This window comes from Heteronotia binoei, chromosome 20, assembly GCF_032191835.1.
Source record: "Heteronotia binoei isolate CCM8104 ecotype False Entrance Well chromosome 20, APGP_CSIRO_Hbin_v1, whole genome shotgun sequence".
Lineage (NCBI taxonomy): Eukaryota > Metazoa > Chordata > Lepidosauria > Squamata > Gekkonidae > Heteronotia > Heteronotia binoei.
Genome location: NC_083242.1, coordinates 2,888,679 through 2,901,374, shown reverse-complemented (window position 1 = coordinate 2,901,374; position 12,696 = coordinate 2,888,679). Strand labels below are relative to the sequence as shown.

The following is a 12,696-nucleotide window of genomic DNA, read 5'->3' as shown; positions in this document are numbered from 1 at the left end:
ACCGTGAGAACGGAGGCACGGTGCAGGCACTTGCTGCGCAAGAGAGCAAAACCAGGATGTGTTTGTGTGTGTGATCTTTCGAGCCTCTCGCTTTTCCGGCAGGAAATCAGGCCCTCCGTCAAGGCCAGTGGAGTCAAACACACATCTGAGCCTGCCGATGCAGCCTTTTGTTTTTTCAGCAAACAGATTAACCAAACCTCTGAAGAGGCCCCCGAGTGTGTCTAAAGCTTAAGAGCCCTTAAAGTGTTACCTGTACAAAATTACAACCCCATGGAGAGACTCGGAAGACAAAGACCGCTTAAGCCTCTTGTTGGGGGAACACGCCTCCCTTCCCCCTGGATTTTACACCGGGGAACTTGTTGCTTCTTCTGTGTTCTCGGATAGAAAAGTGCCCCTTTCCAAGACTGTTTTGAGAAGCCCCCCCCCCCCTTTGCGAACCACAGATCTGCATGGCATGCATGCAGAAGCAATTCAGTTTCTGACGATAAAAGCAGACAAACATATATTAAAAAATCTGGAACGTTTCAGGCTGGCTTTTGATATCTTTCATTTTATTAGCTGCTAGAAGTTTTCGCAGAAACTTTTTCTTAAAAAAAAAACAAACAGATTCGTAAAAAATATGGGTTAGCGTGTTTGCCTGATTTATTGCAAAAATAACAACAGGACCTCTTGCCTCTTCCCCGAAGATTCTCTACGGGATGTTCTTTTCGGTGGCAGACCCCATAGATTGAAATGGAAAGACGCCAAACATCTTTGCCCTCCTAGGACAAGAGAGACTGCTCGAAACATGGGGTGGGCTGCACGGCACCAACGGAGCATACGAGAGCATCCCCATTCACTTCAACCACAAGCAATGCTCAATCTACAATTGCAATGTGCACTTGACGCACAATAGGCCATAGGGGCTCTTCTTTTTGGACTGTGTGTATTTTCCGCACCATCAGAATCCCGCATTGAATTCTGGGACCTGCACAGGTTCTGTGACTGACGCTGCATTTTTACTATATTGCATACAATTATCCTTCTCCCATTAGAAGAAGGTGATATTGGATTTATATCCTGCCCTCCACTCCGAATCAGAGTGGCTCACAATCTCCTTTCCCTTCCTCCCCCACAACGGACACCCTGTGAGGTGGGTGGGGCTGGAGAGGGCTCTCACAGCAGCTGCCCTTTCAAGGACAACCTCTGCCAGAGCTATGGCTGACCCAAGGCCATTCCAGCAGGTGCAAGTGGAGGAGTGGGGAATCAAGCCCGATTCTCCCAGATAAGAGTCCACACGCTTAACCACTACACCAAACTGGCTCTCGAAGGGACAAGAGCTAGGAGCCGAGTAGGCCCTGCCCCACTCAGCTTTGGTGACCTTATTCTGATTTCCATTACCATGAGGGCTAGAAGCTTGCTTGAAGCAAAGGTGGAATAAAAATTTCCCCCGGAAGCTCAGTTCTGCAGCCCAAACTAATTCTGTGCTCCCTCCCTCCATTTTTTTTTAGTGCACAATCGCAAAATACACATAACCCTGCTCCTGCTGGGGCAGTGGTGGTCACGAAGGGACCACAGTTCGTCCTCCCACAAGCCTGCCGATCTCCGCCAGTCTTGAAAGACTGGCCAGATCTCAGCCTTCCAGAACGCACTTAGACTCAGTGCATACAGAAGGTGGCTTTCCATGTTACTACATGCACGGCACTAGCCACACACCTCCTGGCTATGCGCAGATCACAAAAGAGGTGCAGGCTTGGTCTTTGCCATGCCTGCATCATTTCGTCACGCACCCGAAAATTCCCTCTGCAAGGAAAGGTTCCGATGCAGCATTTGCCGAAAAACGACCTCTGGGTTTGGGGCTCAGAACCCCAATGGATTAAGGTCTGCTTTGCACAAGGGCCCCATTCCAACCCCCCCCCCCCCATTCTTCCTCATCCTGAGCCAAGTATCTATGCAGAGCTTGGGACTGGCTGTTCCGATCGGAAATCAGGAGGGCACCCGCGAGAGAAGGACTCAGGGGATTGGAATGGATTCTTTGCCGCCAAGTGCGTCTTTTTTGCACATGCTCATTCAGAAACTTTCCTGCTTCATCTATATTAGCCAGGTTTCTTCTGAATGCCGTTACATCAAAACTCAGTTTTTTGCTTTCCATTAGATGTTTTTGTTTTTTTTTTAATCTTAAATATTTTTTCTCTACTCCATAAGCGTACATTTTTTTTTTCTCTTACTGGGAAGAGGTAATATAAATTAAAAAGAGAAAGAAATGCTCCATGGAGATTGGGCAGCCCTGCCATAGAGCTGCGAATGCCGCAGCCTCCAAGAGGGAAGGAAGGGGCTTTTCTGGGGGTCTAAGAGGACCAGCTGCCCTGCCCCCACCAGTCCCCCCCCCCTCAGCAGACTCCATCTTCACCTTTGGTGAAGCAGTCTTGCGATCAGTCCCACCCAAAGTCCTGCCCTGTCATCTGATAGAACTTCATGTTGAAGGGCCGGTAGAACTCCTGAAGGCGTTGGACGACCTGCGGGTCGATTTTGGGATGCGGCCGCCCCTTGGATTTCCCCAGGCACCGCGGCCGGCTGCTCCCCTCCGGCTTCTTCAGGCACGGAAAGCCCTTGGTCTCGTTGAAGTAGAAATGCTTGTCTGTCACCACCCTCTTGAGACCCAGGAAGTCCTGGACGCGGCCCATCTCCCCGGCCGGGTCGCTTACCAGTCTCTCCCCGCTGACAAAGAGGAATTTCGAGAGTGGGAAGTACCTCAGCCAATTGTCAAGGTGCTTGGCGTAAATGCCAATCCTCACGGCACTCCAGGTGGTGTCAATGAGGCCCGTGCTGAGGTTCTTGAAGGCCAAAGCTTGGAAGGTGGGGATAGTGGGGTTTTTGGACAAAGTCTGTGTGTAATCTGAGATAGCCCGTGTCACTGGATTGCGCACCACCACGATAAGCTTGGTGTCCTTGGACATATTGTAGATGCGCCGGGGAGCTTCCTTCGTCACAAAGTAGCTCGGAGTCTTCTCCATGGTGATCTGCCCTTCCAATGTCCTCGGCATCAGGTTTCTGTGGGGAAAAAAAGGGATACTGGTCAGGAAAAAAATGAGTAGTTGCTTTTTCACTGCATTAGAGACCCAATCTAAGGGGTGGAATTCTAGAAGGAGCTCCTTTGCATATTAGGCCACACACCCCTGATGTACCCAATCTTCCAAGAGCTTGGAATTCTAGCAAGAGCTCCTTTGCATATTAGGCCACACACCCCTGATGTATCCAATCTTCCAAGATCTTACAAAAAAGAGCCTTGTAAGCTCCTGGAGGATTAGCTATATCAGGGGGGCGTGGCCTAATATGCAAAGGAGCTCTTGCTAGAATTCCACCCCTGCCCACCTAGTTTGCCATCTCTCACACACAAGCTTTATGAAACAGACTCTCACATCAAGGATCATGGAAGTTTGGACTCCATCAAAGAAGGTTCCTGCTGGCATGAGTTGAGTTTGGCTATCTCTGAGGACTGACTAGTCCTGACTGTCGTAATCTTGTCAGAGCTCGGAAGCTTGAATGGGAGACTAGGATGGACACCTGGGGGTGAGTAGTGTAGCGCAGAGTGGTAAAGCTTCAGTACTGCAGTTCGAGTTCTCTGCTCATGACCGGAGTTCGATCCCAGTGGAAGCTGGGTTCAGGTAGCCAGCTCAAGGTTGACTCAGCCTTCCATCCTTCCGAGGTGGGTAAAATGAGTCCCCATCCTTGCTGGGGGGAAAGTGTAGATGACTGGGGAAGGCAATGGCAAGTCACCCCGTAAAAAGTCTGCCGTAAAAATGTAGTGATGCGACGTCACCCCAGAGCCGGAAACGACTGGTGCTTGCTTAGGGGACTACCTTTACCCTTTTAGAGTAGTATCGTGGCGAAGTTTGAAGATGACACAAAATTATTCAGCATGGTGAATCATAGAGTCCTAGTTGGAAAGGACTTCCAGGATCATCGAGTCCAACCCCTTTGCACAATGCAGGAAATTCACAAATGCCTCCTCCTAAATTCACGGGATCTGCATTGCCATCAGATGGCCATCTAGCCTTTGTTTAAAAACCTCCAAGGAAAACCAAAAACTAACTGTGAAAAGCTTCCAAGGGGGCCTCCACAAACTGGGTGAGTGAGCGACAGTGTGGCAAATGAAGTTCTATGTTGGTAAGTGCAGGGTGAAGCACATTGGGACAAAAAAAACAACAACCCAACTTTAAGTATAGGGTAATCGAGTCTGAACTTGCTGAGGCTGAGAGGGGAAAAGATCTCAGGGTTGTAGTAGACAGCTCAATGAAAGTGTCAGCCCAGCGGAGTGCAGCTGTAATAAAGGCTGACTCTACATTAAGGAATTAGGAAAGGGACTGAGAATAAAAAGGACAATACTATAATGCCCCTGACTAGATCTATTGTGTAACCTCCTTTGGGATACTGTGGACAGTTCTGGTTGAGAGCCAGTTTGGTGCAGTGGTTAAGTGTGCAGACTCTTAACCACTACACCAAACTGGAGAGCCAGTTTGGTGTAGCGGTTAAGTGTGCGGACTCTTATCTGGGAGAACCGGGTTTGATTCCCCACTCCTCCACTTGCACCTGCTGGAATGGCCTTGGGTCAGCCATAGCTCTGGCAGAGGTTGTCCTTGAAAGGGCAGCTGCTGTGAGAGCCCTCTCCAGCCCCACCCACCTCACAGGGTGTCTGTTGTGGGGGAGGAAGGTAAAGGAGATTGTAAGCCGCTCTGAGACTCTTTGGAGTGGAGGGCGGGATATAAATCCAATATCTTCTTCTTCATCTTCTTCTTATCTGGGAGAACCGGGTTTGATTCCCCACTCCTGCACTCGCAGCGGCTGGAATGGCCTTCGGTCAGCCATAGCTCTCGCAGGAGCTGTCCTTGAAAGGGCGGCTTCTGGGAGAGCTCTCTCAGCCCCACCCACCTCACAGGGTGTCTGCTTTGTGTGTGTGTGTGTGTGGGGAAGGTAAAGGAGATTGTAGGTCACTCTGAGATTCAGAGTATAGGGCAGGATATAAATCCAATATCATCATCATCGTCTTCTTCATATCTCAAGAAAGGGCACTGCAGGATTGGAAAAAGGGCAGAGAAGGGCAACTAAAATGATTCAAGGGTTGGAGCATCTTCCTTAGAACGAAATGTTCAAGCATCTGTCCATCTGGCCTCAGGAATGCTGAGATTTAAGTGCTAGTCAATTTTTTTTTTAAATTCCCTTTGGCTTTTTAAAATTTCTTCAAGCCTTTTGAAGGCAAATAACAGCCAATTAGGATCGGGGCCACAATGAAAGGGCAGCAGGGGTTAGACCGCCCCCGCTAAGCCAAAACCACAAACCTGTTATCTGTTACTCTCATTTTACTGCTAACCGTTGCTGGTCTCATTGGTGCAATTTGTGACTTTTTATGATTTTAATTGCTGTTCGTGGAAGCCGCGTCAGAAAGATCAAATGCAAACCTGAGGTTCACGTGGCCTCAATTTGCCACGGGCCATGCAGGGGAGATGGGTTTAATCCTTCAACCTCAATTCGAAACCCTCCCAGGAGTTTAATAATTGTGTGGTCATCTCCCCTCTGAATCCCAAATCCTGGCTGTAGAAGACAGGATGTACCCCTGCCCCTGGGATATTCTTTATATCTACAGAGAAACCATAAACTCTTCAGATATCGTTTGACTAGAGAAGAGGCAAGTCTGCTTTAGGGGGTGTGTGTGGTTTTCTCTCTCTCTGATTCTTCCCAAAAGAAACGATAAAAAAAACCCTCTATCCCACTTTGAAAAGCGAGATGCCCTCCTTGTATTTTCGGTAAAACTTGAAAACTAGCTCCCTGGATTCCTGCCACCTCCTCAGAGTTTAATAATACTCGCAGGAGTTATAAAGATAACACTTCACACTGAGCCAGGAGTTTACAATCCAGACCTCACAATCGGGCGCCATGGAAAGAGGGGGGACAGAAAGAGGAGAAAAATGCCACATCCTAATCTCAAAACTACAAAGACAAACCGCCCTTCTCCGCAAGCAATGGGCAAACACTGGCACCTCGGCCAAATCGCTCTGGTTCCCAGCATAACACATCCTCCCTCGAAGAAAAGCACTTTTGTTCAGGGCCTTGTGCGGTGTCTCCCAACACCAGTTTTGTTCTGGTTGTCCCCTTTTCCATGTCAAGGCAACTTTTCTTTTTTAAAAAAGCATTTTAAAATCTCATTTTCAAACACAGCAGCCTTAATCGGGCAACTTATCTTTGAAACATAAGAGCTCCAGAGAACTTGTTATACGTTCTGGCCCCAGACCACAGAGCCGGCAGTAAAAACGAGCTAAAATAATATTCTGTTTGACAAGAGATTGCACCCTTGTGAGCCTGGCCAAGTCAAAGATATCCTGTTCCAGTAACCTCTCATGGCATAGCAAAGATATCAAAATTATATGCATTTCTTTTCCTTGTAGGGAGACGGTAATTTTTTTTTTTTTTTTTTTAAACACGGCTGGCATTTGAGGTACGAATCTGCGTCTGTTATCGGGCGCAGATGAATCCGTATCATCAAGCTGCAAAGGTGCTACGGTTGAATCGTTGAGGACGAGACACGAAACTGCAGAGGGGGCAAGCAGATCTGAAGGATTCCCTGTTCTGCTTTAATAACAATCCTCCTGCAAAGCAGTATGGGTACCTGCAACAAACTGTTCTGATATATTTTGGACAGACAGCCACGCTGCCCTCCTCTCCAGTCCAAGATTTCATGGCAAAACAGATTCCCTTCAAAGCATTTCTAACTTCCTCAAGGCCGGTAACAAAGGAAAGTCCACGGGGTTTCTCCTTCCCTCAACTTCATGCTTCCTTCATTCCTCTTTTCTTTAGGCCTCTCTCTCCCTTCTTACTCAGTCATCCACCTCTACCTCACATTTCAGATTCTCACAGTGTCCCTGTAATCTGCCTGCTTTCCTCACAGAAGATGGCCTGTCACAACAAACCTCCACCATGAAAATATTTTGCCTCCCTCCCAGAAACTCAACGGTTTGTCAACGTTCTAGAAGAGGAAGAAGATAATGGATTTATATCCCGCCCTCCACTCCGAAGAGTCTCAGATCGGCTCACAATCTCCTTTCCCTTCCTTCCCCACAACAGACACCCTGTGAGGTGGGTGGGGCTGGAGAGGGCTCTCACAGCAGCTGCCCTTTCAAGGACAACCTCTGCCAGAGCTATGGCTGACCCAAGGCCTTTCCAGCAGCTGCATGCGGAGGAGTGGGGAATCAAACCAGGTTCTCCCAGATAAGAGTCTGCACACTTCACCACTACACCAAACTGGCTCTCCTGGTGACACAGCCACCTTTAAGCAACCAGGATGCTCAGAAACATACCATGACCTCACAGTAGCTCAACCAATGGCAGAAAAAGAAGAAGCGTTAGTGAAGAAGTGACTATCACAGACTACACAGCAACAGACAAGATACAGAGTAGAGGTCCCCAAAGTGGTGCCTGCTGATACCTTGCCTGGCGCCTGCAAAGTGTTTTCAGAAAGTGGGTGGGGCTTCTGCCAGCCAGGCATCTGATTGGCCATTGGAAATTTTATTGGCTCTGCAGGTGTTTAAAAATTCTGCTTTGGCAGCAGTTGCCACCACAGCACAAGAATTTCCTCTGTGTTAACTCAATAAGATGCTGCTGCCATTTTGTGGCTGGCTCCACCTCCAATGGCAGTCATTTTGTGGCTGCACACACCACACTTTCCCAGAACTCCAAAGGTGTCTGCAGCTTCAAGAAGTTTGGAGACCCAGAGACAGAGCAGTACAATTATCGTCCATATCTGGCAGACTAGAACCTGGACACGGATTTCTCTTTAAGAACATAAGAGAAGCCCTGTTGGATCAGGCCAATGGCCCATCCAGTCCAACACTATGTGTCACATAAGAACAGAAGAGAAGCCTTGTTGGATCAGGCCAATGGCCCATCTAGTCCAACACTCTGTGTCACATAAGAGAAGCCATGTTGGATCAGGCCAATGGCCCCTCCAGTCCAGCACTCTGTGTCACAGAAGAACATAAGAGAAGCCATGTTGGATCAGGCCAATGGCCCCTCCAGTCCAACACTCTGTGTCACATAAGAACATAAGAGAAGCCATGTTGGATCAGGCCAATGGCCCATCCAGTCCAACACTGTGTCACAGAGTGGCCAAAACCTCCCCAGGTGTCATCAGGAGGTCCATCAATGGGACCAGGAATACTAGAAGCCCTCCTACTGTTCCCCCCACCAAGCACCAAAAATACAGAGCATCTTTCTCTCCTGCATCTCTTTTATTTAATAACCATTGACAATTCGACTTCCCACACAGGTCTGGAACCTTATCAAAACTCCAGTCCTCCTCCTCACCCAGTGGTCCCACATGTCAAATATTAAGGCGGTGGTGTTTTCAGATCCGGACTTTGGTCACAGGACGTTTCCGGGTGGGTGGAGATGGTCATGAACTTTATTGCGACAACCCAGTCAGAAACGCTGCCAAAGAAGCCTTTTTAAAAAGCACCCGGAATAGTTTCATGTCAATTATTTTAATGGCAATCATATGTCAGAAATTAGGAATGATGGGCGGGAGGGAAGAGGGGGAGAGAAAGAACAGAAACGCTTGAGAAGTGACCCCTCCATCTTCCTTCCCCAGAGACAGGTTTGCTTGCAGGTTTTGGATTTCTGCACAGTGTCTCTGTGTGTGTCCTCCCATTTCTGGAAATATCCAAAATCTTCTCGTGAACTCATTCAGTCTCGATCCCCACCCAAGGAATTCACGAAGGGGGCATTCAAGAGAGGTTTGTAAACTTTTCAACCCCAGAAGGTAGGACCAGAACCAACGGGTTGAAATTAAATCAAAAGAGTTCCTGGCTTGACATTAGGAAGAACTTCCTGACCGTTAGAGCAGTTCCTAGTGGAACAGGCTTCCTCAGGAGGTGGTGGGCTCTCCTTCCTTGGAGGTTTTTCAACAGAGGCTAGATGGCCATCTGACAGCAATGAAGACCCTGTGAATTTAGGGGGAGGTGTTTGTGAGTTTCCTGCATTGTGCAGGGGGGTTGGGACTAGATGACACTGGAGGTCCCTTCCAACTCTATGATTCTGTTATTCAGTTGTCCCCTGCAGCTATGCCTTCATCAGGAGACGCTATCAGGGAATCACGCTGGCTGCCACCAAAGAAAACCTCACCTACCGGTTTCTTAAAAGGCACACATGCAAGAAAGGCCAGGATTCCACTGCTGACCCTAACCAAGGCAGCCTTTCTGAGCCCCGAGATACAGGTTGCTTCTGCAATGCAGTTTCTGTCCAGACGGCATCTGGGTCCAGGTGACGCCCGGTCGCGGCGGAAGCTTGAATTACCGGAGGGGGCTTCTCATGCCAGAAGGTGTTGTGGGTCAACCAGAACCTTACAACAGTGGGACTCCTTGAGGTCTCCTCAGGAGAAGAGCTTCAGGAAGTCAGCTCTGAGACAGCTGACTCTGGCAAACACAACAGGGTTGTCAGAAACAGCCAACCGCTGGGCATGAAGAAGACTGCAGATTTATACCCCGCCTTCCCTCTCTCTGCATCAGAGACTCAGAGTGGCTTACCATCTCCTGTATCTTCTCCCCCCACAACAGACACCCTATGAAGTGGGTGGGGCTGAGAGAGCTCTGACAGAAGCTGCCCTTTCAAGGACAACTCCTGCGAGAGTTATGGCTGTCCCGAGGCCATTCCAGCAGCTGCAAGTGGAGGAGTGGGGAATCAAACCCGGTTCTTCCAGATAAGAATCCGCACACTTAACCACTACACCAAACTGGCTCTCAAATGCACAGATCTCAATGCACAAATCTCAATGCACAGCAGCCAAGAAGGTCAGAGCGCCTGCTCCGGCTGCAACGCCACTGAGGATGTTCTCCGCAGCTGAGAACGAAACGCCTGGAAAGAAAACTTTCTCCAGTAGAACACGGCACTTGAGCCCGAAAGATTCTACAAACCCTAATGATGTTACCAGCCGTGAAAACCTGAAATCTTTGATGGCTCTCAAATGGTTAGTTGGCCTGAGGAACTCAATGCCACAAGGTGGCCACTGGCTTGGATGGATTTCGTTCTCTAGGCTCAGACTGCCTAGAGATTCAATCCCCCTTCCTTGTCCCCAGGGTCCAATACAAACCTTCCCCCATCAACTAACTTACCAAAGTATCAATAAATAGCTACCGAGCAGTCAATGGCTTTTCTGTTCCTCATTTAGCAAGATACAAGTTGTAACTCTGAAGGGCTCTCTCTCTCTTTCTCTGGCTGGGCATTTCTAGCCCTCCAGTAAGAGCACCTGTCTAAGTGATGGATAGGTGAATCTCTCCGGGTTAACAGCTTAATCAATGCTCGCTTTCAAAGAGGCCAGAACACTGGGGCAAAAGTTACAGGGCAAAAGCCAAAACAACTCTCTTCTCTTCAAACTGGCTAAGCTGGAATTGTGCATTTGAAAAAGCTCAATTCCAACAATTTCTGCTAAGTAATATTTACAGAATAACGATGATATTCTGGATGCATTGATGCCATCAAGGGTGAAAGTGGACAATGAAAGGAGTGGTAGTACAGGGGAAAGGGCCCTTGAATGCTATATAAGGCCAGAGCCTGGCCTTCGTTTGAGTTATTTGCAAGTGGACAGAGACCCTTGAACTTAGTATAGCACTTCAGACCAGCCTTTCTTCTTCCTCTGGACTAGCAGCAGTGATCACGTTTTCATACGAGGGCCACATTTTTATCTTGCCCCTCATTTTAGCCTCACAACGACTCTGTGAGGTAGGCCAGGCAAAGAGAACAGTGTCCAGCAGAGATGGCAGCAGTTACAGCACGGGTGTTAAACTCATTTGTTATGAGGGCCGGATCTGACACAAATGGGACTTCGCTGGGCCGGGCCGTGTCGGGCTGGGCCGTGTGTGTACGTGTTTAAGATTAGGTAGCAGAGATATAAACTTCATAAAGGACACAAACACAATTAATTAAAAAAAAACCCCCTTAAAACATGGTTAAAAACATTAGAACTCGTTGGTCTTAAAGGTGCTTCCTTTGTATTTCTCCCATGGGATCCAGGGAACTGGGCAAAGGAAGCCCTGGCTCTTTCCCTCCCTCTCCAGGAGACCAGGAGGAAGAGGAGCCTCAGCCAATAGAAGGAAGAAAGGCTTGGCTCAGTAGCTCTGCTGTGCTGTTGAAAGAGCCTGGCAAAACAAGCTCTGCTTCTCCCCTTCCTTCCCAAGGGAGGAGCCTCAGCAAACGGAGAAAAATAAAGGCTTTGCTTTGTAGCTCCTGAGCAATTGAGCAAGCCTTACAAAGCGAGCTGCTATGCAGAAGGAAGAGAGAGGGAGAAGGAAGCAGATGACTGTCAGTTGCTCAGGGGCCTGATGGGAGTCATCCAGGGGCCTGATTTGGCCTCCCGGCTGCATGTCTGACACCCCTGAGTTAAAGCGTCCATTTAGGGTTTGAGTTCAAATCCCCACTCAGCTACGAGATTCAATAGTGGCCTTAAGCCAGTTTCTGGGCAAGGAATTTGAACCCAGACCCCATCCAGTCCTAGTCAGACTCTCAAACCCTGCGAGGACAGATTCTTGGAGAATCACTTTCTCAGGGGTTGTCGTGCAAAAAATCAGGAGTGAAATGAGTGGGTGGAGAGGGAGTCATGAAAAGAGTGAAGTCCAGGCACACCACTGAGGGAAAAGATTTCTTAAAAAAAAAAACCCCACAGTGTAGGTGGATGCATCGGATCAGGCCCCCCATCTGCCAGCAAGTTGCCTGGCATCTGCGGTGCGTGACTCTCCCACGAGAAACTTCACTGGCCCATTCAAATATCCTCTAACTTCTTTTAAAGTTTCTCAGAAGTTTTGCCAAAGGAGTCATTCCAAATTTGCAGGAGGCAGAATTTATGGCAAGCAGTGTGCAGCATAACTCTTTGGAGGGGCACTTTAGCCTTTGAGGATCTCTCTCTCTCTCTCACACACACACACACACACACACTCCCTTTGAAATTCCTCCTCAGGATGGTTTTTGTACCCATGCAACAACAACAAGAATCATCAAAAATGCCTCTCTCAGATTACTGGCAGCTCTAGTCTGGAGAAAACATCTCCTGCCCCTCGTGAGATTCTCCGTTGGATCTGGCATCCTCTTTACCATCTGTTCAACCTACCACTTTTAAATGGAGTGCCCAAAATGGAATGCGGGACTCCCAACTGAGAGACAGCGCGGGATACAGGACGGCCTGGGACCTGTCTACCTCCAGGACCGCCTCTCCCCATACGAGCCTCAGAGAGCACTTCGATCAAGTACACAAAATCTCCTCACGATCCCCGGGCCAAAACAAGCAAGAGCTTTTTCAGTGGCAGCCCCCCACCCCACCCCGAAAACACCAGAGCCCTGTGGGACTATGTGGAACGCCCTCCCCGAAAACATCAGGGCCCTGCGGGACTTGCCACAATTTCACAGGGCCTGTAAGACAGAATTGTTTAAACTAGCGCTTAACAAATAACGGGGAGGTGACCACTATTCCACCATCCCACAGCATTGACGCCTGAGCCATCCCAGTACAAATCCAGAGTGCTGGACAACATCTTATAATATCATTAAGTGAGGCGCTCAAAAAGAATTAAGACCCGCCATCTGGAACCTGGTGAGTGAACCTGGAACCGTACTACGTATTTAAAATTGTATGAACTGTTTTAATGATTTTAGTGTACTTGGATTTTAACACTGTTATTTTAA

The 12,696-nt window shown here is 48.5% G+C and overlaps 1 protein-coding gene across 1 annotated transcript in view; it reads right to left on the bottom strand.

Annotated features, from left to right (window-relative positions):
- Positions 1–530: 530 nt before the first annotated feature.
- Positions 531–12,696, bottom strand: part of HS3ST6 (heparan sulfate-glucosamine 3-sulfotransferase 6) — a 101,736-nt gene continuing 89,570 nt past the window's right edge. The window contains exon 2 of the mRNA XM_060260594.1: positions 531–3,030. Within this exon, the coding sequence (XP_060116577.1) occupies positions 2,412–3,030 (619 nt within the window). The 3' untranslated portion in view covers positions 531–2,411. The remainder of the gene's footprint in view (positions 3,031–12,696) is intronic.